Genomic DNA, 27,844 nt, shown 5'->3' on the forward strand with positions numbered 1-27,844 from the left:
GACCACATGAAATATGTTTTCATAGAAGTCTATGACAAATGTAGATACCTAAAGCATTAGTTAGCATTAGCAGTTAGCATTCCAGTTCAATTAAAACCCTTGGCTTTACCATCGTAATTTCTTTTGTTCATGGTTTTATTCGTTCCATGTTATAGGGCCCTATCTTGCACCCAGCGCAATTGACTTTGTACACCGACGCATGTGTCATTCCTATTTTGCGCCAGCGCAAAGCGCGCTTTTCCCTCCACAGAAGCACGTCGCTAAACTAGTGAATGAACTTGCGCTCCCTGGGTGGTTCAGCGCAAAAAAGGAGGCGTGTTCCAGCGCAAACAATCCCTGGTGCTATTTTGCTGTTCCATTAAACAGTTGCGCCACTGACCAGAAAAAAACTAGTCTAAAGTCAGTGGCGCGTTGCGCGTTGTTCATTATGCTATTTTAAGGGCGTATGCTTGACCATAATGTATAGCGTGCACAACGCGCATACACTTTGCTCATGAAATCTACACAGATGCAACAGTTATTTTTGCAAATCATAAATTGTTACACTAAAAAAAAAATATTAACACATTGTGGTGTGCCACGAAGATGTGAAAAAATAGGCATAAATCTAGCTTACAAATTATTCAGGCTTATTGTAGTAATTAAGGATCAGACCTGTTTGCCCAATAGTGGCAAGACATATATGTATATAAAGACATCTGACAAATTGGTTTGTCCGTCAAGAACCAGGAAAAAAAATTGACTGAAAAAATAAAAAACTGTTTAACCGACGCTATTTCGGGTGGGTTTCTCCCATCCCCATACAATACAACTTCTCTGTCTTTCACTCCCTTACGAAAGGAAAATATATTTACCAATATATTAGTTGAAATATATTTTAATATATTGTAAATATATGGAATAATATATTGATGGTATAATAAAATATATTATATATTCATGTAATATATTGCAAAATATACAAATGATTGCCGCTTTCAGTATGTTGCAATATATTGAAAGATATAAATATTAATTCCCATATATGTTAATATATTTCCTAATGTATTGCATGAAATTTTCCAATATACTGCAATATATTTTTGTTTCGTAAGGGCTGCTCTTACAAGAACATCAGTCACGTCGGCTGTGAACCGCTCCTGGGGTGCGCCTGGTAAATACGCCATATTAATAATCCATAAGGGAACTTGCGCACCTGCTTTTAAAGGGAATGTTGGATGCCGCTCTGATTGGTTTATTCACGTTACATCCAACCACACCTATGAATAATGAAGCTACTTCAGACCAACCCATTTTAGATTTGCGCCGGGCGCAAGAGCCATTTATCCCGCCGGGACAATAGCAACAGCGCCGAGACCCACCCACAAAGTTACTTGTGCTCCGCGCTTTGACACTTGCGTTTCAGATCGTTAAAATAGGGCCCATAATCTGCCACGTGTCCGATGAATTTACGGAAAAATACTACAGTTCTTGACTGGATCCAAGCACAGCACAGACTTGACGTAAACAGCATATGTTTTATATAATTATATGTTTTAACAATGCACAGTTCTATTGTTCATTGTGTTTTATAGCATGCTGGCATTTACATTACATTTAGCCTGCTTACGGCTACAACATTGCTTCTAGCCATGACATTTTTTTACATGTAAGGCTACAAGTTTTTATGCACTTTAGTGTGCTTCTGCCAGTCCTGTGCCAGGTTTGCTTCTGCCAATCAGCAAACCTTATACAAAGCACAAAACAACAATGCAGACAGGTGAAACTAGTGCCTGCATCAGGTTGTTTTGGCAGTTTGTTTTGCTTTTTACAGCCTTACACTCTCACTGAAGACTTTTTCAAGCTTTCTGTTACAATTTTCCAGCCCGCAACTGGCTAAGCTGATTATTCGCAGTACGTTTATTCAACGGTAATGAAAGGACCCAAGGGTGACTGTGACCCTGCGCACGGTGCACAGCATCCACCCAATTACTCCCATAAATACAGGCCGCAATGGGGTTCAGCGACACAGTTCTGGGCTCTTTTCAACTCGGATTGGAGCGATGACCGACGGGTCACGAGCAGCGAGCGCGCTTCCATGACCAAGCGCATAGCTTTCAATAATTACTACCGCCTCCATAAGCTGCGAAAGTAGAACGGACATGGCTGTTGAACAGAAAAGATAAGAGATACCACAGAAGCACTCTTGTTATATTACATGCACACTATAAAATGTGTTTTATGGCCTATTGTTTCACTGTATGCCTCTTCCTCCATCTATTCTCACCGCCTTCCCAACTTTTATGGACTGCAAATTTTCCACAGCGGTTCAATCAGTCTGTACCTGCCACAGTCCAATGTCTCAAAAGTTTAATCATTTCTCAATCTTGCATTATGGGAAAGGAATCGAATAATAAAATGTTAAATCCGTATCGACAACGTGGTATTACAAGGACAAAAACGTTTTGTTCCCGAAAGCCACACAATTCCAGATTGCTACCTGCCAAGCCTTTCAGTCTAATGAAAAATAGAGTGAATTTTACTTCAGCCCGGATGGAGAGCATGTCATGCAAAACAATAAAACAAAGGGTCAAAATTTCATTTAATATTCAGTCATGACAGGCTATGAAAAACACAATCCCATCTCGAGGATTAAAATCACGACACAGTTCATCAGTTCACATCAATTCAGTTCACGGTCCATCAGTTCATGATTCAACACCTTTTTTTTTTTATATCTATCAGGTAATATGCACATTTTATGCATACTATTAAAAAAAAAGCTTACAGAAACCAAAAGTCCACAAATAAAGATAACTCAATACAATTATTATAAGTATAATTATTAATAAAATTATACTTTAGGAAAATGATTAAAGCATTGAACAGATATTCAAAAAGTATTCGGATTCACTACTTATCCCCAGTAAGGTTGTTGGTAGAAACATTATGTGATGTTTGTATTAACAAAATTTTGGGAGAAGCACGCGCAGATAATTAAACCTAATTAAACACGAGTGGAGCACATCAAGCTAATCAACGATAAGAGGTGTGTATATATACAGCAGATTTACCTTCTTTTAGTTGACCATTTTCATTTTAGCATCCCTCCACCACCTCTTATTAGAAGATCTATAATACACTTCAGTCTATCTCTATCACGGGGGGTACTCTGGGTTCGGGCCAAATTACGGGCCCGGAGCCCTCCCCCAGACAGCACGCCAAATACGCATAATCTTCACTCTATTTAATTTGATGTAAGTGTGAACTCGTGAAATTATATTACTAGTTACCATGGTTTCTAATAAATTGTGTTAGTTCAGCTCCCTTCGTTGATTCTCTTGTTTATTGTTTGGATCATTCTACTAAAATTCTCCTGAAGATATCTCCTTCCTTCGTGTGCTTTAGGCCCACATCCAGAGGTTTCAACAACTGCTGTGCCTCACTATCTCTCCAGACATATGACTATGGCTTTTGTGGAATGGATGGTTAAAAACTATAGCGCTATCAGCACCAGCTCCCCAGCAGAGGATCCAGGAGCCTTTTCCAGGATCCATTCCAATGAGTAATGTTCCTGAGTCCACTCCAGTGAGTAAATTCCAGAGTTCTTTCCAGTGTGTGATATTCCTGATTCTCCTTCAGAATCTGTTCCTGTGGTTGATATATCTGATTCCGTTCCAGTTTATTCCAGTTTGTGCAATCTCCAAGTCTGTTCCAGAGAGTGAAGTCCCTGAATATGCACCAGAGTGAAATCCTGAATCTGCTCCAGAGAGTGAAGTCCCTGAGTCTGTTCCAGTGAGTGAAGTCCCCAAGTTCATTCCAGAAAGTGAAGTCCCTAAGTTTGTTCCAGAAAGTGAAGTCCCCAAGTTCGTTCCAGAGAGTGAAGTCCCTAAGTTCGTTCCAAAGAGTGAAATCCTGAATCTGCTCCAGAAAGTGAAGTCCCTGAGTCTGTTCCAGTGAGTGAAGTCCCTAAGTTCGTTCCAGAAAGTGAAGTCCCCAAGTTCGCTCCAGAGAGTGAAGTCCCCGAGTCTGTTCCATTGAGTGAAGTCCCCAAATTCGCTCTGGTGAGAGAAATCCCAGAATCCGCTCAAGTGAGAGAAATTCCAGAGTCTATCTTTCCTGTCTGCCCTGTTGGGATCGAAGAAGTGGTCCTTACCTTCATGTGGCTGCTGTCATGTGTGTTTGAGCCACACACACAGCAACTCCAACCCCTGACTAGAGTCCAGTGAAAGCTCCAGCCCCAGAGACTGTTTCAGAGTCTGCTCCAACCCAGGAGCCAGCTCCAGTACATAAACCCATAGCTCCTCCATAGCCGATCTGTTTCTCTGTTCTGTTCATGTTTGAGTTATTTGTTCATCCTCCAGTCTGTTAATTGGTTCAGTTCTCTCCCTCTTGGTTTCTAAGTTTTCTTATTTATTATTTTAGTTCAGTTCAGGTGTGTTTCAATCTCATCAGCTCCTCTATTTGCCCTCAAATATTAAGCCCTCAGTTTCTGTCTGTTCTTTGTCTAGCTTTGTTTAAAAATCAAGTGTGAATGCAGTATGTTCCTTCTCATTTCTTCTCCTGTTTGAAATATTCTTTTCTATTTGTTGTGTCTGTAACATTTTCTCCTGAACTAGTTAAACACACACGTCTTTTTACAGGGATTCCAGGAGGTTTCACCCCTCAAATTGATTGATGGCTGTCAGTGTGTTGTCCTTGTTCATCACAGAAAGCTTGATAAGCCACAACACCTGTCTGTGCTTGTGGCTTTACTTCTGCTTGCTCCGTCAGCAGAACAGACAGGAATGGGCCAGTAATGTGTTTGTGTGTGTGTGCGGGCCATTCTGCAGGAGCCCGTCTCCCCACAGGCCATTTATTGCTCATTATTTCCTGCTAAATGTGCATTCCCAGCCATATCTGACCCAGTTGCCAATGCTCTACCGTTCATGTTCGCCTTCTGCTTGGGGTATTGGCATTGCGCTTCATGTGTTTGTTTTAGTTAATGAGAATCTACTTTAATTAGATTTTGATGAGCATCCAGGCATCGATCAGGACAGGAAAGTGCGTCTGTCCAAGAGAGGAGGTGCAAGCGACACGCACATTGATCTTCCTTTGTCTGCATGTATACAACATTACTTGGATCGAGCCCTGGTCTTAATGAGTAGCTTCACCACGGGTAAACTGTACTTTACAGCGCCAGCACTTTCTCCAAAGAGGTCTCCGATACTACATAGAGACCAAGGACATATTTTGTTGTGACATTTGGATGCGACAAAGGCAGAAAATAACACTTAAATTGTCCATAATTGCTCAAAGCTTTCACAGCATAGAGCAAAAGCGATTATCCCCTCAAGAACTCTCATAATGCGCTGCCTGATCTTTGGAAGCGGCGTGTTGGAGAAGGTTGGAATTTTATCCGAACCATTATTACACGACAATGACATCGGCCTAATGTATAACTCTTATCTTCTCCCACCACAACGCTGACCAATAATAACCATGGAACAATGTATCTGATTGAATTCCACAAGCCTGCAACAATAGGGAACATTTGTCTGAATTTAGACAGCCTTCAATAGCTTAGAAAAGAACATAATCTCCATTCAAAGCAATCGTAAACCATTAACATTACAGAACACTGACATCCTGTTTGTTTTATGAGTACCTTAGACGAGATAGTATTCAAATATCCTGACAACTGTCTCTACCAACATCCATTTGGGTGGGGTGATTCTTAAATAAGAAGTATAGGATAGGTTTACAAATTTCCGTGCAGATCCTTTACAACCGTTAGTGATGCATTTAAAAGGCGGTAATCTGAAGTGTGCCCACCCTTCCTCTCTGCTGTCGGAAACAGCTTACAGAGGTGCTCTATAATCTGCTGTCAACCAGAAGCATACGGTAAAAACCTAAATGTTGGGATAAGTGGAATTTGCACAAATGTCATGCTTTATTTCCCTGCTTTGTAACTTTCAACAGAGACGTGTAGTGCTGGCTGGAAAAGAATCATTTTTCACTGCAATCTTTGATCATTACGCTCTGTGTGGGAAATTGCAATCGACGTGCAATCATCTCCCTATGCAGCTTGGTAGCACGGCTCTGAATGTGGCGTCTTCTGCAGCTGTACTTTGGTGAAGGGCTTACTGTTAATGATTTGGATAATGCTAGCAGATGCAGATCTATAAACAGCTTATTTCAAAAGAAAAAAAAATGCTTTACTGAGAAATCTAAAGTGTTCTTAAATGGTTCATAATTTTGAAATGCGATATTTAAACTTCCATCAGTTTCATGGCTTTAGATTCAAGCACTAATTATTTTTATCTGTACTAAAAAAAACTATAAAATAAATACATTTTATTTATTAATTTTTATTTATTCTTTATTTATTAAAACACACACACACACACACACACACACACACACACACACACACACACACACACACACACACACACACACACACACATGTTGGTCTATGTGGTTTACAGGGACTCTCCATAGGCGTAATGGTTTTTATACCGTACAAACCGTATTTTCTATCCCCTTACACTGCCCGTGCCCCTAAACCTACCCATCACAGGAAACATTCTGCATTTTTTCTTTCTCAAAAACATCATTTAGTATGCTTTTAAGGCCATTTGAATTATGAGGACATTTGATATGTCCTCATAAACCACATTTATAGTGTAATACCAGTGTAATACCCATGTAGTTATACAAATTTGTGTCCTCATAAACCACATAAACAGGCTCACACACACACACACACACACACACACACACACACACACACACACACACACACACACACACACACACACACACACACACACACACACACCACACATATATATATATATATATTTTATATATATTTTTTACTATAATATTTAATATTTAAATTAAGGATGTGCTAATAATACCATGTTGGTTATATACTAATATTAGAATTTAGAACACTCTCAGCTTCAACGCTTCAGCACAGCATTCCGGGAAGGCAGCGCTGCATTTGAACCGATTTGAACGCAGAAATGACGAGAAGCATCACAACATCACGCTTTAATCGTGTCGCAAAAGTGGATCTCCACAGTCACTGCTGTCAGGACTTCACGAAATCAACACTGTTACCAAAGAAGTGTGTTTTAGACAGAGCGGTCCCAACGATAAAGGTTCACGGTCGTGCTTTGGAAACAGGCGGTGAGTAAAACTGCTTCAATGTCTATGCTGTTGGCTATCGTCACGCAAGTAAACATCAGTAAACAACACGATCGTGTATAACGTTAGTTAATTTATCAATGGAGCATGTGATCTATGGTGTGTGTTTAAATACATTTATTTAGCTGATCACTATAGGTGTCAGTTTGTTTATTGTAAAACCACCCAAACATAAACCTAGCGTTTTCACAAAGCGTTCTTCGTCATTCAAATGCGCTAACGGTTACTCCATTGTTGTTCTATGTATAACGTTACACTAGTCTGACGTGCATAACCGTTTTGCTTGCTACTGCTAAGGTTTAGTCACATACAATAGTCCATAAACCGAATCATGTCCTCATAAACTGTGAGTAAACACACACAAATGTTGACGCTAAATACAGTACATACCACAGAGACGGATGCCCTGCTGTTGCTGTTTCCCCTGTTCAATTTATTTCAGCCTCTGGATCTGATTCTGGATCATATATCTATTAGTTGAATCTGATTGATAGCTATGGTTTATTTAGGGTAGCGTTTTCTTCTCCACGCTTGAGGACGTCACCGCTTTGTGCACACTCGTATATCTTTAGCTCCGCCCACACGATACGCCTCCAGGCGCTCGTTTTTTCGGAAAGACTCGGTACAGCCTATCTTTCTTTTATAAATATAATAAAACTAAAGACTTTTGGGAGATATGAAGGATGCAATACTACTCTATAGGTACTCATGAGATTGGCTGAAACTGAGTGTTTCACCCCCCCCCCCCTTTAATTATGGGATACTTTTCATTTTTGGGTAAACTGTTCATTTAATATTTTTTACTGTAAAACAAGATAAATACAATTTCTTTTTTTATATTATTTTTGTTAGTAGTGTTTTAGTAGTTTTTATTTATATTTCTTTAGCTATCATGTATGACTCTTTAAAGTTCAGTTTATGATAAAACTTTGGAACAAATTGGAAAAGAACGTGGTCAATAAACTTTTTGTCGTGCTGTTAGAGAAAATGAAAACACCTTGGAACACCTATTTGGAATTCAGAAATCAATAACGACATCAGATGTTGTTAAACTGTCTTACCGTAGCTCTTTGAATGGCTCGGCCCTCACATGCGGGGTCTCCACTGAGTTACTGAACACTGCACCCTCTGCTCCTGCAAACACAATCCGACATGTACAATCTCAGTCATGCTCTCAACGAAGCAGTGGTCCACATGCTAAAATCAATGGACATAATCTGTGAAGCTCCTCTATTGATCCATACAGTCTAGCTGTGTCCCTGCAGATGTGACCTAAAGTTGAGTCACCAAAACCTTTCCACAAGGCTTTGCTGAAGCAACTGAAGTCGTTACGTCACAGGTTACAGCCTCAGATCCGATCAATAGGCTTCGGTAAGGACTGTGGAGGTGCCTCTTGGAATGCTAATGCCAATTTGGATTCCTGTTGTAAACTACGCCTAGAGCTCTATACGAGTGCAGCAGTATCTGGAAGTGTGATTTTCCTCTTGCAGACTCTAAAGGATGATCTGACTGAGACCTGACGAAAACTTTTTAACACCGAAAAGATCATGACTAACAGAATAGCATGGCTTGGGCGCTTTAGGAGTGTATGTACAGCTCAGATGTTTCCTGTGGAGATGTTCTCAAATTACAGTGCATCCTAGGAGGCTGAAGTGTTCATAAAAAAAGGGGGCTACAAGGCCTATCTCACGGGGGAGTGCTACCATTTGGCTTAATGGCTGCTCCGGGAGGTGTAAGATCTATTACCCACATGGAGGTTGAGAGAGCAACTGGATGGATTTGTACCAAAACATCAGGAGGGGGCAAAACAGGCTTCTCTGCTGGTGTTTTATTCCAATAAGTTGACGGTTGCATCTTAGTACAGCTCACCACAGGGGACAGATTTAGAGTCACAAATATGATTTTGTTAATTGAACGAATTCAAACATCAGAGCATCTGTCCAGACACCAGTACAATCACAAGGAAATCAATAGTTATTACACTAGCATCACTGCGAAAAGCATTTGTAAGGACGAAAATCAGCAAAGATTTTGCTTTCTAGTTCCAACCCCCTCTTTTTCATTTGGAATTCCTAAAGGCACAAGAGGTGCTGATAGTGATCAAGGCCTGTAGGTCAAGATGTGCGTACATCTCGGGTGTGCTAATTGTTTGGCGGGAGAGCTGTAATCTGGCTCTGCTCTCCTACGTACTTCTGCTCATTTTCATTTTCCTTCAGTACTCCGTCTGGGATTGTAACCGGTCCAATCAGCGAATAGAGAGAGCGGATGACAATGATGACATGTCGTGCGCTAGTTTGGGCTGACATACGTCACGACCAAATGTTAGCGATTGATTATGGCAGATCCAGAGTGGCTCTGGGCAGATCCAATAGTTTTAAACCTCAACAGAGTACACGCCTTCAAGGAAGTTAACACTTGTCAATGGAGAGTGGCCAAACTCGGGTAGAACCAGGGTAGCTGATTGGTCAGTTTGAATGTCTCACATTTGGGTTTCAGTCACATGGTCAAGGAAGTGATAAAAGAATATTGTAACTGTTGACCTGGCTCTTCTTTTGGTCTCTTTCTTGGAGCACTTTTTCCTTGCACTCTTTTCATCGTCTCTTCTTTGTCAGGGCTTTGCTCTTCCTCTCTCTAGCTTCCATCTCTCGTTCTCTCTGCTCACTCTATCTCTCAGGTATCAACTATCTCCCAGGTAACAATTTGGTTACACTTAACTATATGTTTTATAATCCCATACATCTATTTTTTAACCAGTTGAAAGAAAAAATAGCTCAGTTATAAACTATGTGTAACTAGTTTTGATTCAGTATTAACATAGAAGTGCTACCTTTTGCATCAACATCACACAGACTCTCCCATAGGGCTCACCCATATATTGTGTTATTATAACTGTACTTTTCATTATTGGTATAAGGAACAGTGGGTGGTAATAGACAAGAAATGTACAGTAGTATACCATCTTGCTGATAAAGTTTCTTTAGTCATTCATCCTGCAGCCTGAACCGCTGCAGTGTAACCACCCTTCTTAGGGAACATTTTTTGTGTAGTTTACATTAGAGCAAAATTGTGTGAAATAATAAAATTTAAAAAAGTGTTTTTAAGTCACTTGTTCTCACCAAGGGTGCATTTATTAAAGGGTTAGTTCACCCAAAAATACAAATTCTGTCATTAATTATTCACCCTCATGTCATTCCAAAAATTGCATGACGGTCTTTTGGGTTTGGAACAACAATGAAGGACATCATTTTGGGGTGAACTAACACTTTACGATGTGACATTAAAAATAACTTATTTCTATTTGAATTTATTTTAAAAAAGTAGTTTTTTCCTGTGATGGAAAAGCACATTTTCAGCAGCCCTTACTCCAGTCTTTAGTGTCACATGATGCAGAAATCATTCTACGTTTATACTGATTTGCTGCTCAGAAAACAAAGGTTATTATTATCAGTGTTGAAGACAGTTGTGCAATCTTCACTGAGTAAAAGTTGAAGAACAACACTGCTTTGAAATATAAATCTTTTGTAACATTACAAATGGCTTTACTGTTACGTTTGATCAATTTAGCATGTTCTTGCTGAATAAATGCATGAATTTCTTTGAAAAAAAAAGGTTGTGTTACTATTACTATTACTGAATATATAGACGAGCTCTTAGAGAAACAATGTTTCTTTGGCCAATACAAAAAAATATGGTAGAATTCAAAGTAAGCGAGTTGTGTGAAGAACTATCTCTAAGGTAAATATATACATCAACATGCCATGTGCCTGTGATAACATCGCTTTTGGAGTAATAGAGGAAGCAGGACAGGCTACATATGAGATCAGATAAACATCTCTCCTGTGGCACACTAGGTGGGCTTGTTCATGGAGAATAGCTGGAGGCAGGCCACGGCAGATTCCCTCAAGGTCAGGAATCACTCTACGGCACAGCAACAAAGCGGCCATACCTGAAGGCCTTGGGATTTAGCAGAAAATGAAAAACAAGTTTATCATCTATACTGTATGAACTTTATACTGTGCTTCCAATTGAAATACCCACTCCTCTACAACAATAACATAGATCATGGTGGTAGTTTTAGAAGACAACACTTCGAGACGACAGATATAAGGGCCTTATGAATGGCAAGCAGATTATGAAAAGCTCAGTCACCTGTGGATTCATTGAGGGCCTCAAAAGAAGTTTTGTTTGCAGAGAGGCACCCATGGCTATATATTTTACAGAAATCATACACATATTTTAATGCCCCCTGGATGATTTTTTTTTTTTTTTTGCCAGGGTATCAAAAAACAACATATCACTACAATGTGATATAAAACAAATACAAAATTGCTGAATTCACAAGTATTCACACCCCTTTAATATGGCATAAATTTACAGATGCCACATTTTCAGAAGAAATAAATGTTAAACAAGATGTTTAAATGGCCTGTACTATAAATCTGGTGAGTCAAATTGCTGTTAAGTCTTAATTTATATCAAGAAAATAAGTAAGACGGCTCCAAGTTAGACATTGAACATTTCAAAGCGTGGATAATAAATAAATACAAACAGATTTCCATGGCAGGAAGTGATCTCAGCTGAAGGAGAATGGAGAGGCTGTGCATATAACAACTGCTGTCTGGGTATGTGGAGACTATACGAAGCCAGCTGGATGAAGGCTTAATCTTGAGAGACCAAAATCAAGCTTTTTGCCATCAGACGAAATTACATGTTTGACCAGACAGACACTTCTTATCAGAAACTCAGCATCCCTGCAGTGAAGCACGATGGTGGCAGCATCATGCTAGAGGCTTCTCTGTAACTTGGGAGAAGATTTGTTTTCTGGCAAGATTTGATACTTGATTGCTTTAAAATGATGAACAGATATAATTAGACTTTTATTCACATATAAACATTCATCCACTCATATACAGAGCACATGAAATAATGGTAAATAAGAGCTCCACTGTATTTAAAATAGCATACTTAAGCACAATTTATTCATATGTACTTTAGCATAACTAAATGTATTTGTGACACACTATAAATTGGTATACTTGAAGTATGTTAAATTGAAAGAACTAATCTTGTACTAAATGCATTTTAGTTGTACAAAAGCAGGGCTGAATTTCAACTTAAGTTGTATCAAATATAATTGTTTGTGCTCAACTGGAACTATTCCAATTATGCTTAAGTACAATTTAAATATACTTTTATATTTAAGTTTTGAAATGCATAATTCTCTCAGCAAAAACTTTTTGTTGACAGTACAATTGCAATTAAATTAGACTGTAAGAGTGTTGAACAATAATTCATTTTATACTGATAAAAAGCTTTTAGAGCCATCCCTTTCCAAGATCGGATACGGCCTCAGATTACTATTGTTCAACTTTTACTGCTCGTTAAACATCACACGATTATTTATCTGGACAAACTCAGTATCATCAGAAAGATTAAAGACTCCAGCTTCGATATTTGAACACTGTTTATGATAAAACTGGGTTGCAATGACATTAATTTCTTAATTTATGTCAGAAATGCATTATTATCGATCTGTTAGGAACAAATTTTGAATAGATTATCAGACGCACGTTCATTCTCTCTCGTCTGCACTGGCTCATTTGTGTTCACAGAGATCGCAAAGAACAGCTTTCATTTTAGTTCTTAGTTCAAAAGTGCTTATGTTTGGAGAAATATTGACATATTAACACGTTTGCAAAATATTTTGTCATACAGAATATCATTTCTATTCATTTCTCACTGAATTATTTGATATAAAAGAGTTAAAACATGCGCAGACCTCTCCCTGGGTCTCTTCTTAATGATATGCATCGGATATGACTCATCAGACGTTCATTTGCTCTCTGATCTGTCAGTCTTATGATATTGCTCAACACCACCCTCCCTCACGACGCCCACCTCCTTTCTCTGACACTTCCTCATTCTGGCTCTATGAAGAACGAGTCTATTCTACATTTCTACTTGTGAACTAAGAAGCTAATAAACACACGATAACTATGTAATAAGGTTTTTGTGTGATTTGTCATGTGATTTTGGCTATTTTATATCAATAATGGATGTTTACATTATGGCTGCTAACAGGTGTAGCAATTAGCTCCATATAAAATGATAAATATAACACGTTTTACCATCACCATTAGAATAAAATCCCCATTATATCACGACAGGAAACTAATAAAAACACTCGATGGTGGTCTCAAGTCAGATAAAGAATGAAGGTGTAATTTTAATGTTGTAAATTGTGTTATGTAGCATGATGCTAAATTAAGCTCTAATTCACCTTTTGGACCAGGAGCTTTGTCTATTTTGTTACTATAATTCACAGAATGTGCTTTTAGTTTAGTTTTTAGTTTTTTTTTTTTAGATTATTGTGGCTTACTAAAGGAAATACTGCACTGTTAATGGGCCATTTAGGGAGGCATACATGTTATAATGGCTGTGAATAATGGCTGTTAAAAAACAAAAGATTCATAACAAAACAATAATGAGGATTACGCCTCAGACATTCATAAGCGTGAAACGATCGTCGAGTGAGCACGTTGTAGGATTAATTGAGCTGTTTTCCTTGCCCGACATTAGACAAAAGACTGCAAACGTGTCTTCAGGTCAACAAACTTATTTGATAAAAAAACATCCTAAAAAAAATCCAGACATGGTCTTAGAAAATGTTTCATATAATTTATAAATTTGGACATAACAGCCTCAGATTTTAAATAATGCATGACCACACTTGTGCCTTCAATTTAGTTGTAGTTATAAGCCGTTAAACTACATTCACATAATATTTTTATACATGAAGAAAAATATTTAAAATATTTTTATTTTTATATTTCAGCCTATATATCTCTATATTAATATACTTATATATAATATAACTGTGTGAGTAATTTCAGCTGTACAATGAGTGTTCAGCTGTAAACTCTCAAGTGTTGGCTTTCTAAATATATATTGGTTATGTGTATATTCAGAATACCGTATGAGCAGCTGTCTTTATACTATGAGTATGTCTAAATGCTCCATTTGCCAAATTGGGAAATGACAGGTAAGGGGTTAATGATTTGAGAACACATCGCAATGGGATTCCAAGTAAACTTTAAGTGTGCTAATGGCATCATTATAGTGTAATTCAAATAGGCTACAATAAAGCACAGCTTATGAATTAGTTTTATGCTGACATTTTATAGACACCCCACAGTATACCAGTAACTAGCTTATCCAGTGAACATCAGTGAGACAATGGGAACAGATGTATGTGTGCATTAAATGTAGGAACCAGTACGGACTGGAATCAAACCCGGGTCGCTGCCACAAGTGCCATCGCTTGACTTGTTGCGCCACCACCAAGCTGCAGCCTCCCGCAGTTTCTGTTGAAGCCAATACAGAAGTAACTTAAACTGCAATTCATCAACTGGCCACTAGGGACAGGTAACAAGGGAAAACAATCTCATCGAGCCCCATGTTAAAATGTCCCACTTTACAGCGAAATAAAACACATTTACAGCCTGGTACAAACTGTGGTTTTGGTCTATACAGCAAATTTTGCACTTCATGACAACTGTGAGTGGGGTGTTTTTTTTTTATAACTCATTCATTTACATTATATAAAGCCTTAAAGTTCTGCATAATTAAGGACATGGCCACTTTGAGTGACAGGTTGATAGCTATTTATCTACTGTCTGTTATTCATCGCGTCACATAAGCTCCACATCCCGCCTCTTTGCCCATTTTCTGTTATCCAGGCGATGACGCGCTGGCAAGATGGCAACGACCAGCTCGTCTCTTACTTTACGCTTCAGAGCGGCTCATTGGAATATTATGGGTGACGTCATGGACACTAAATCCATAATTTTTAACAGTCTATGGCCACCACACAGACAAGGACACAAAACTGGGGTTACTTTGTGTTGTATTATATGGATTTAAATACTGTGGATCGCAGAAAAAAGTCTTAATATACTGTAAGCAGTGCATGAAAATAAATACAAACGGACTGTATTAACATAAAAGTGCGTTTAACTTGGAGCTGGTGAGGAAATAAAGCCAGCAGACACAACATTAAATATCAGCTGCAGAATGTTTTGCTTCCCTTTACCTGATATGATGCATAAACTTGGATAACATTACTTTTATTCCTGTGCACACACTTGTAAGGGTGGTTCACCTACAGTGGTTCAGGCTGCAGGGCTGCCGAATGACTAAAGAAACGTTATCAGCAAGATTAAAGGAAACTGTACATTTCTCATCTATTACCACCCACTCCAACTTAAACCAATTACAGAAATAAGCACAGTTACAATAGCAACAAATATGTGGGAGAGTGTTGTGAATATATTGTATTCCAATAAGAAAAACGTCAATGTCAATACCAAATCAAAACTAATTACCACATAATTTGTAATAGATTTAATCACAAAATCTGCTTATGGTTACACTTAATAGATGTGTGAGATGATAAAAACTTAAACCATTAATCGTACCCAGCATGAATCGAATGTTGCCTGAGGGATATAAAAAGAGAGAGAGGAAGTGTAGAGAGAAAGAGACAAAGAGAATAAGAGAGCAAAGAAGAAAAGAGCCAAAGAATCAAGAAAAAAGAGCCAAAGAGCAGGCCACAAGAAAAGAGAGAGTCCGAGAATAACAGACCAAGAGCAACAGTTGCAATCTCCTTTTATCCCTTCCTTGACCATGTGACTGAAATCCAAATGTGAGACATTCAAACTGACCAATCAGATAATTACAATATCCCCCACTGTACTAAAGGTGTGACGTACATTTAGGCTTACAAGCCTTGGGGACTATCAAAGGTTCCTTGTGATAAGAAAGATGGGTGTTGACACATTAAAGCAAATATCTTTGTTTATTTTCACATATTTTGGATTATTTTCAATCCTACAAATTCCACCTGGGCACCGTGGGCCACACTCATGGAGTCCACAGGTGGCACAGTCCACGAAGACATGGTTTCTGTTGTGTGTAGATGTCATCTTTAGACTTATCGTCCAGACTTGCTGCAATAGCATCATCATTGTTGGTTAAAAAAAAAAATCACGAAGAGTATCAGCAAAATATTCAGTGTAACCAAATACAGAGATTCAATTTAATTAATGTCCAAACATTGGGTGCGTTTACATGCACGTTCTTAAGCCGATTATGCCTAATAAGCCGACAATGAACATGGTCATGTAAACGCGGTAACCCGTTTTCTTTTATTGGAGTAAGGTCATACACGGCAAAAGCATAAACCGGTCGGAACAGGTAGTTTTTTGCGTCTTACCCTGATTTCGCACTGCATGTAAATGCATTAACCTGCTTTCTGTCGGCTTACTGACATGCGCATGTGTGATAGGTGACGTAAAAACGTAAACTTAGAGCAGATTTAAATGCATCCAGACAGAGCGAGCTAGCGTTTCGCATGAAATAAGGACATATATCACAAACACAGACTCTTTTAAGACCCAGAAAATTGTAAAGATGTGTTCTCTCTTCTCATGCAGCAGAAATAGAAAAGGTCCAGTCAAAACGCTGCATCTGGAACTGCATGAGGGATAAAATGAGACGAAAAACCACCCTTACACACTAAAACACAGACAGTTCCATCCGTTGGTAGAAGAATGTGATTGTGCAGAGCTACTACATCCATTTCTGAAGTAGTACTTAAATACAAATAAAATAATTTTGTTTGCAAATTGCTCATTGTTACATTTGCGAGCTATGAAAATTCTGCCCTGGTTTCAGTTCATCCCTCACGTTTCATAATATAAAATGACGGCATCATCTAAAAATATAATCTTTCTCGGATTTGAAATACATGGTGAGACTTGTGTTTAGCTGCAAAGAGTTTCTAGACTCTAAAAGGGTTTGCTTCTGAGAAATGTGCCAAATCTGCAACATTTCCAATAGTATACACTCTAGCGAGATGGATTATTTAGCAAAAGTCCAGCAAAACTGATTTTTGGATGTGATGGCATTGGCTTTATGGCGTATTCGAAGAATAGATCAAGCATATTGGTCTGACATGTCAACATCTGGTTCAGCCAATGATACGATGGGGCAGGGCAATAGGGGTCAGGGTTTTACTGACATATCGCTTGAGACTTACTGATATAAATATTATAATTACACTTTATCTGCAGTTATTCTTTTGCGAAATGCACATTTCTTTATATTACGCCTAAATATAAGCACAAACCGTGCATCGCACACACACGGTTGAGCTCTCTGTAGGCCTATGTCATGCGAGGCACGAGTTGGTGGGCGGGGCAACAGAATCTGAGGTTGTTCATCTCATGTTGAGGCAGTGTTTCACCACACTATGACGTCAAGATGTGCAATTTTCTGAGATTGATCATTTGCTGGGCTTGGTGTCAAAAAAAAGCTTTTCTCTGAAGGATGTTTTCAGCTCTGAAATGTACAGGATATTCTTATATTACCATGACCTTTTATATATCAGAAGCTCAAGGGAAAGTTGATTTCTCAATTCATCACCCCTGTAATATCACTATTACTAAGATAGTATGATCACTGTATAGTTTAAATGCAAGTTATTTAAAGTACACCTAAAGTATACTTGCAATTGTTCCACTTAAGCATAAGCAAATATACTTGAGTTTATCTATTTGGACCTCGGCACTATTTCTGGATAACTAAAGTGCATTAAATACAAAATTACTTGTTCCAATTTAGCAGACTTAGGTATGCCAATTTAGTACACTAAAAGTATAATCACAGGGATTAAGTACACAAAATCTGTAGTATGAAATAAATGTATTTCAAATACAATTTGTATGTTTATTTTTCCCTAGGGAAACCTCATTGGTTCTCACGTTTCAGCTTCTGTGTCCGCAAAACTATTTAAATCAGTTGTACTACTTTATTCATTTGGAAAAATTATCAACAACAATTTGTTGCCCATATTGTGAATTGCATTATATTAGCAAAACTTCCTGGACTGCAGAAAACATCACAGATCACTTCATGCATTTTTATTTTATTTTATATATATATATATATATATATATATATATATATATATATATATATATATATATATATATATATATATATATATATATATATATATATATATATTTTTTTTTTTTTTACAAAAATGCTATACAGTAATATAATCATATAAGCAATATGAGTGCAAATCATGCTGGTCTATGTCTGTGTTTATGGATCCAGTGCTTTATTGCACCGATGGCTCTTACATTTCAACAGAATATCTGCTTTTTCACTTTTTTCACACTCCTTGAGTTAGGCAGAGCAAATGAACAAATATTTTGTAGAGGCGATGCTTTTTACAAAATACTTCACTTGTTTGTGGTAAAAGTGCTGCTGTTCAAAGATGCTTATTATTGCCCTTGAAGTGCGTCGCAAGTTTTTATCTTGTTTTTATAACAGTTTTACAGAGCTCAAGGTCGCTTTAAAGGAAAGGTCATACTGTATGAGTCACTATATTATAAAATGCATTACAAACACAAACCACACAATAGTACAAGAGCACACAACATCATACATGTCTTAATGATGCAAAACTTACTGTTGCCGTTTTACAATTAAATGTCCATGCAGATTTACCCTTTAAAGGTGAAGTGTGTATTTTCTGTAGCATCACCGGGATTGCAAAAATAGACACAAACTCACATTAATGCTTCCTCCCTCATTGAGCCATGGCTCACTTAGGCTCTTTATTTATTTATTTTTTTGTTATTATTTATTATTATTATTATTATTTATTAAGTTATAATTAATAGACAGAACTGCTTATACATCCATCCATCCATCCATCCATCCATCCATCCATCCATCCATCCATCCATCCATCCATCCATCCATCCATCCATCCATCTAAAAGCCAGTCCAAAGGCTGAACTATAAGAATGAATGAATGAATGAATGAATGAATGAATGAATGAATGAATGAATGAATGAATGAATGAATGAATGAATGAATGAATGAATGAAAGATCTGGACATGTATGCTGTATGATGCCCTGTCCCTGAGAACGAGAAAGAAGGTCTTTCCTCAGGGGAATCTGCCAGGATGGGGCTGTCGTGAGTAGCAACATGTCTGAGAACCAGGTCTGGGTTGGCCAGTAAGACACAGCCAGTAAGACCTGCTCCTCATTATCTCTGACCTTGGCTCACTAGGGAAATGGATATTTGTGTAGGCCCCGGGGCCAGCTGTGTGCCAGCGTGTCCGTGCCTAGGGATGCCTCAGTCAGACAGTAAAAGAACGGGCAGATGGAGGATTTCTGGGAGGCAAACAGGTCTGCCTGTGTGTCTCCGAATCGACTCCAGATCAGCTGGACCACCTGTGGATGGAGTCTCCATTCTTCCAGGAGTGCGAGCTCTCATGTGAGCGTGTTGACCGCATGATTGAGCTTGCCCAGAATATAAATGGCACTGATCAACCTGAGCCACTGCTGACTGCAGAGGAGGAGATGGCTGGCATAAAAGGTAAACCTCCCTGGTGGTTGATGTACAACAACGTTGCAGAGTTGTCTGTCCGGACCTATACATGCTTGGCCTGCAGCTCTGGTTGAAACTGACACAGGGCCAGCAGTACTGCTAGCCATTTGAGGCAGTTGATATGCCATTGCAGTCGAGGTCCTGTCCAGGAGCCTGAAATTAACGATTCCGCCAGATGGCGGCACTTTGCGGGCATAAATGCACTGCAATTGTATGCTCCAACTGAGGAATATTTGTGTACAACTCGGCTGCCCCACCATAGAGGGTAGTGAGAGTGGTAAAAGCAGCAAAGCGGCTTTGGCCAGTAAATGGTGCCTTACATGAACTTGTGACATCCTCATGCACCTCCAGGGAGAAAGGTAGCAGAGCAGGACGATTAGGGAAAGCATGCCCTGCGTTGAGAAACCAATCGACCAACTGCGAGCATTCAGGGCAGGGTAAAGGGTTCTTCTCAAGCCCAACACTCGCAACGGCCCGGGAAAGCAGAGGGAAAACTCTGGGTCCAACTTAAACTGCACCAGTCTCCCAGAAGGGGGTAGCACTGCTGAGTCTTCATCCCCAGGAGGACTCAAGCCCACCCACGATGCAGTGATCAATATCTGGGCCACCCGCAGGAGCTCGAAATGAGATGCTGGGTCCCCCATGAGAAGGTCCCGCAGAGACATCAGGAAGCTCCACAGCCTCGCGGCTGTATGAGGAGTGGGAGGCCGGTGGGGACAGACCCGGTGGGAGAGCTTTCACTACAATCCTCAGATCACCCTACTAATTATCCGAAGTGGCTCTCTGTGGTGCAGAGAAAATAGAAAGGGGAATAATGGAGGGGAATCCACATTTTTCAAGGTTCACAAGTCACGATCTTAACAGCGTGGTGGTCATGTTCCCACAGTGAGAAGATAAACCATCAAGAAACACCTCAGCGAGTTGATGATCCCGACACGTAAGGCAGGGATAGTGGTTTTCAGATGGGGCCAGGAAGCAACTGCCTTTTCTCCAACGGAAGAACAAAGGCAAATGGCAGAGCAAGTAAAGGCTTCATGGCTCCGAAGCAAAAAACTAAATGATTCAGTTGCCGGGCAGCTTATATATATCTGTATGTCAGGGGAGGGGCTTGGCATGCAAATCTGCCTGAAGGTGATCGGACTCCCAAGTGAAACCCCATATGTCGACATAACGTTAAACGTGACTGACTGAAAGGAAACTAGTAGTATGTATATATTGAAGTATGCTTTAGCAACCTAATAAAAACAAAATCAATACTTATAATGGGAGCTCGTAAATACTACAAAATGAACATTTCTGCAAGGTTATTTTAAAAACAAATAGTTGACTAGAATATTTCAGAACTTTCTACTGCAATAAGTAAATATGGAAGTACCATGGCATAAATATTCTTTACACAAGCCTAATGAAATCTGTGTACATAATATACAAGTACATTTAATGGATAAGGAAATAATATGAATAAACCCAGGAGTATTTTTTTACATTGACTGTTCATTAGCATCCAGTTTTCTCTGCTCCATTAGCGTTACATTATTCTCAGACTGTCTGTAGCCAAATTAGCTGTAAACTCCAACAACATCAGCTCGATAAACCACCTGTGGAGGTATTGATATATCATTTTTTCAATCCTCCACCTCATTAAAGCCAACACTTTCAATGACTTGCACAAAACCTAGATAATCACGAGCTAATTCTTCCAAACAAACCTGCAGCTGCTGCTCCCTGCTGACACCCTGCAAAATAAACTTCATAAACAGATTGAGGGTGTAATCAATAAAGCCATTCGAGTTTCACGTTACCGTCCACATACCGGCCCCATCTCAAATGATTTTATCATTGTGTTTCTATTTCATTGGCCATGACTCTCCTCTTCCCTCAGTGTCACATCTGATCAATCCTGGAGTTATGGGCCAGCGCTCAAGTGTTCTGGGCACTCATAAAGATTCACTTAATGGATTTGTCCATTGGCACAGGAACCACAATAGAATCTGACCCGTGTGCCGGAAGGTGCTCCCTCTAAAAAGATGCTTTGTTTACTTATGAACCTGCCAGTTGTGGCATCGGGTAAAATGCTTTGGAGTGTGTCCGATCAAAGACAATATCTCCGCTGAGCGACTGCTGCCTGACAAGTTGGCAAACTTTCAAAATACACTGTCAAATCATTTTTTTAGTCAGAACTTTTTCCCCAGTAGCAGTATCATCACATGCTTGAAACAAGATGGCTTCAGAGCCAATCCTTGTAAAAAAAAGAATTACTTTAGTATATTTAGGAAAAAAACTGAACTTACAGAATATACTTTAAAAGAATATGCAAACTAAATGTTTGCGGACACTTAATTACATGTTATTTTCAAATAAATTAAAATAATAAAGCATAATAGCTTTTGTAAACCACACTGTCAAATCTAATTAGTTAGACTTGAAAAAATGCAAGTGAAGTGAAATAGGAATAGTATGTTGTGCTAACAAAGGCATAGTTAGTATAGTTCACTTAAGCCCCTTTCACACTGCACGTCGGACCCGCAATATTCCCGGAACATTGCCGGATCGCCTTCTGTGTGAAAGCAACCACGTCCCGGGATTGATTACCGAATTCGACCCGGGTCGGGGTCCTAGTAATATTGCGGTATTCGACCCGGGACGAGCGCTGTGTGAACAAAAGCCGAAACTAATGCCGCAACGTGTGCGTAGTTATCATGCGACTCCTAGAGCTTGTTTTTTTAATAACACAACCCTGCAGTGCCAGAAGAGCTCGTCTGTGTTTTAAACGCAGAGAGTGTTCGTATACAAAAGATACTAAAATTAAACAAGCAGAAATGAGCGCAAACTGGACACAAGTCGAGACCACGGAGCTCCTTACTATCCGCGCTGAAGCTGAGATCGCTCGCCATTATACGTCACATCCGGATGTCACGTGTCAACTCGACCCGGGACCGTTAAGCGTTGTGTGTGAAAGCGCACATATTACAGTATTTCGCTGGCAGTGTGAATGGACCAAATCTAGCGGCCCGGGAACAAATGCCGGGTCGCATTATCCATGTATTTGCCGGAATCACAGTGTGAAAGGGGCTTTACAGAAGAGTTCAATTAACTAAAAAACCTGTAGAGAGTACTTGATAACTTACTTTAGGTTTACCCTTGACTTAGTACAGCTACCATAGATGTTACCATTGTTGTGTTTTGCATGCTGAATGTTGAAGTCTATGTGTGACTAAAGCATGGTCAACTGCAAAATATTGTAACATACTGTATATAGAGTGATTATGTCATCTCCATTAAAATTTCCACAGGAGTTTACGTAAGTGTAAGCAATAAAACTGCAAACGATCATTATATGACATAAAGGGAAATATTGCATAGGTTTAATTGTATATTGCATTTTAAAAGATTCTTAATTTCTGACTAAATCATGAATTATATATTAGTCATTATTTATGAATAACATATTAGTTATTCAGTCAGAAGCTAGGTCATCTTGTAAAAGCGACATATTCATTACTTCTCTTCCTTTAACCAAATAACTGTGATTTCTCATTCCATTGCTGCATCCATCAGAAAGAAAGTTATAATAATAGTAATATTCCAAGTGCCCAACCAAAGTGAACACTGATCACCATAATGGTGATTTTTTTAAGTTCCTTTTTTTGTTTTTGTTTTTGCTTATTTTTTGTACACATAAAAAGGATTGTATTTTAAGAAGCATAACAAAAAAGCATTACAATAATATGATTTAAAACGTATTTTAAAGTAAAACTTTAAATATATATATATATATATATATATATATATATATATATATATATATATATATATATATATATATATATATATATATACAGTATACCTTTAAGATTTGCATTTGAAGACACTACCGATTCACATTAATACAATTAAGCACACTATTTTTTCTGTTTTTACCACAAGGGACAATTGTGTAAGAGAATTTATCTTGTAGCCTGATTTAATTAATATTTGTCTGTAATATTTACAGCAGAAGTATATTTTTGCATGTTTGGATCAAACTTGTATAAAACTCAACATAAATGTGCTGACAGCATCTAAATGCATAGTAAAATCTTTACGAAACCTTTATATTTATATTTTTAATATAGGTATAGTTACATTTTACTATTAGATACTTAAACGATTAAGTAACTATTTATTTATTTATTTATTTATTGCACAAGAGAAGTCAAAATAAACTGAAATAAACCACTGTAATATTATAAGAGGTAAATGCATTAAACAAATGCAATGTGTTGAACATATTCAATTAATCTAATTAACAGAACATAATCAATTAATCTGATTAAAGATAATACAATCAAACTATTAATTTATATTTTATGAACCTAAAAGGATTCACAAACATGTGCCCATCTCAAACATTAATAAGTAAAATGTTTACATTGTAGATGCTGTCACACATTAATAATGCATGCTTCAGTGTCTACGCAAATGTGTCATGTATGGAATGTGTGCTCAACCAATTAAATACACAATATGTAATGTTTCAGCATTAAAAATATAAAAGATCACTATATCTATGTTATATATTTTTTAAAGTTGTGTGTTTACATTATCCCGACAGTTCCAATTAACTTCTAAATCCAGAGAAATTAATATTTTAATTCGAAGACACGGACCGTGTCTTTATTTCCTTTATGTCGCCCGTCTTTCACGTCATATCCACGTTTGCGTCTTGCTTCCTGCGGAACTCGGCGGAACCGCCAAACTCAAAGAGGATCACTGACAGTATAAGGGGAACACCCGTATAAAAAAGTCTGTATGATAATGGATCATGACTACTCTTTGCCTGTACGTTTTGCCAGCTCAACAAAGCGCAAACGTACGGGTGAAAAAAAATGACCCGAGAAGATTTTGGGACAGTAGAAAAGCAAGAGATGTGTAAACCTTGGAGAAGCCTTTGAAAGATGACGAAATCTTCGTGACAAGCTCGGACTGCAGAGAGATATGCTGATCTCGCTTTCGTTTTAATGAACAGGTAATTTAAGTAACCATTCAGCTAACATAATAATCATATAATCATAACATGCTGTATGTTTGCATATTGCATAGCAATCTTGACCACATTGAGACGAGTTTAGCTGAATACGTAATGTTATACATTTTGTATCGGCTTTTCAAACAGGCGGATTCTCTGTTTTTGGAGACTGAAACTGAGACTTTTTAAAACTGATTCAAAAGTATATTTATATCCGTATATTTGGTGACACGATGATGTCATGTGTAAAACGCAGATGGACTAGCTATTATTGGTTTTATATGTAGCTGGAGAAAGTAACGTTAGCTTCATAAGGTAATATGCCACTATCTTGGTCAATTAATATAAGGTGACCGTCACTTTTATCATATTTTAATACTAGCTACATATAATATCGATTTAATAATGATCTACTTATTCATATATCTCTGAGCTCCAAAATAAATATTTATTAGAATGATTGATGAACGTGGGGAGCGACACAGCGCGTGTTCCAATGAACAACGTATTGCTGGTGCTGGTTCTCTCATTTACTGTTTTATGTTGGTAATGATAAACTAAAATGAAATGTATTTCCTTATTGAACAGTTGATATACAGAATGTTCGACAATCGCGGATGCCATGTCAACATATCTATAATTTGAGTAACTCAAATTATGATGCACGCTTAATATGTCAACATAGCCTACCAACTTATAGGTATGTTGACATAGCGACCGCCCGCACAACATTCTGTCTCACACATTAGCTAATGTTACTGATAAGTTTGTTAAGTAACGGTAGCTCGCTGCTATTTCATTAGATTGACATTATATAAAGTGAAAAGCCGTAACTAAACTTAACAATAATAGAGATGTAATATAACAATTACCTTGTCAGTGAACATGTTTTCTGCTGGAGATGCCAGATTCGCTGGTTGACAGTGACAATGACAACAACTCCCATGAGCCCACGCACTTTCCCGACGTCATCAAAGTACGTCTGTTGTTATTATTTTGAATGAGTGACCCCTAGTGGCCAAAAGTTGCATACTGCACGTTTAGGTGAAGGCAACAACATAAACTGAACAATTTTACAGTGACACTGGACTTCATCCATTCACTTCCACTGAAACACATGTGAATGGGGTAACTGGAAACGCAAGCACAAGCAGAGAAGTTCAAAACTGGAGAGCCCTGACCTGTGAATTCACATAGCGAAAGCTGTTTGACCAGAGGAGGACATAAATGTCAGGAATTGCCCTCTTGGCTCAAATGAAAGAACAAACAAGCTTTAAAGCTGCATGGTTTGCAGTGTTCGGATCCAAAGTTTGGTCCAAATGGTGCATTATCAAGATCTATGCTGCATCAAAATTCAATTACTTACACTATGCCCTAAATGTACAGCCAAACCAAAATGTATTCAGACACCTTTAACATCTTCTCACATCATCACAGTTTATTTGCAAGAACTCAGTTAAACTGTGTCAGAAAGAATTTATATTATTCAGTGATAATCAATGTAATGTTCTTGAGCTTGTCTTAAAGCATTAGTTTACCCCAAAATTAAAATTCTGTCAATAATTACCCTCATGTCATTTGACACCCGTAAGACCTTTCATCTTTGGAGCACAAATGAAGATATTTTTGTTGAAATCCGATGGCTTAGAATTGCCTTCATTTACACCAATGTCATTTCCTCTCTCAAGACCCATAAAGGCACTAAAGACGTCATTACAAAGCCTATCTCACTACAATGGTTCTATTATAATTTTATGAAGCGACGGGAATAGTTTTTGGTCAGGCCAATCACATTGAGTATAGAGTCGGTGGGCGGGCTGGTAACACTTCACAATACGGGTGCACTAATATGCATTAATTCATGCTTAACTAATGCACAGATAATCATGAGTTAATGTATTATTAATGGTGAACTAACCCATTTATTAATGATTACTGCATCAGACACTAATGAAGATTCTACATGATTCATAGATGAAGTAATCATTACATTGTTATTAGTTAAATATGTCATAATGCATTAATTCCTTAATAACATTATTTTAATTAATAATTTAAATTAAGGTGTTAATTAACACAACGGGTCAAAGCCATGCATTTCTACTTCCATTTGTCTGCTTTAGTTAATCATTAGCTAATGATTTATAAAGGTGTCATTATCTTATGACTTTACTTGTTGGGGCACATGACTATTAACTAATTGATTAAGTAATATGTAATTGTGGTTATAGGTTTTGAATTAATTTTGAATTAGTTAAAAGTCAAGTGCTCCAACAAGTAAAGTCATAAGATAATGACAACAAAATCATTAGCTAATGATTAATTAAAGCAGACAACTTGAAGTTGAAATGCATGGCTTTGACCCGTTGTGGTAATTAACACATTAATTAACATTAATATAATATGCTATTAAGGAATTAATACATTATAACATATTTAACTAATAACAATGATTACTTCATCTATGAATCATGTAGAATCTTCATTAGTGTCTGATGCAGTAATCATTAATAATGGGGCGGCAGTGGCTCAGTGGTTCATGTAGGTTGTCTACAAACCAGAAGGTTGGTGGTTCAATCCCCGGTTCCACCTGACCAAGTGTCGAAGTGTCCATGAGCAAGACACCTAACCCCAGCTGCTCCCGACGAGCTGGATGGCGCCTTACATGGCTGACATCGCCGTCGGTGTATGAATGGGTGAATGTGAGGCAAAATGTAAAGCGCTTTGGATAAAAGCGCTATATAAGTGCAGTCCATTTACCATTTAATAAATGGGTTAGTTCACCATGATTATCTGTGCATTAGTTAAGCATGAATTAATGCATATTAGTGCACCCGTATTGTAAAGTGTTACCGGTGGGCCTAACATAATGACGGCAGAGTAGCGGAGGTTCCGCACGCTACTTGTAAACAAAGAATCTGGCGAACGCCGGTTTTTAGAACCGGCATTGATCGCGACCCTGGAAGACTTGGAGTTAAGCTTTTCATTGAGAAAAGAACAAAGAACTGCACTGAAATAATTCTCAAGAAGGGAAGAATTTTTGGGAGTTTTTCCAACCGGATACGACGAAAGTTTAATCTATCAACAAGCTCTGCTTCATGTTGCTCTTGTTGGTGGTAGAGCTATCCTATCACGTGCAGAGGGAATCTGAAAGATAGCCGTTTATCCCGTCCCTCGGATTGAGCC

General features: G+C 38.2%; 1 protein-coding gene across 3 annotated transcripts in view; it reads right to left on the reverse strand.

Moving 5' to 3' along the window:
* The window catches only part of sgcd (sarcoglycan, delta (dystrophin-associated glycoprotein)), a 278,772-nt gene that overhangs the window by 18,244 nt on the left and 232,684 nt on the right, over nt 1-27,844 (reverse strand). For all 3 annotated transcript variants that reach the window (XM_067423887.1, XM_067423885.1, XM_067423886.1), the window contains exon 6: nt 8,238-8,310. In XM_067423887.1, coding sequence (XP_067279988.1) covers nt 8,238-8,310 — 73 coding nt within the window. The remainder of the gene's footprint in view (nt 1-8,237; nt 8,311-27,844) is intronic.

This window comes from Pseudorasbora parva, chromosome 18 (genome assembly GCF_024679245.1).
Source record: "Pseudorasbora parva isolate DD20220531a chromosome 18, ASM2467924v1, whole genome shotgun sequence".
Taxonomy (NCBI): domain Eukaryota; kingdom Metazoa; phylum Chordata; class Actinopteri; order Cypriniformes; family Gobionidae; genus Pseudorasbora; species Pseudorasbora parva.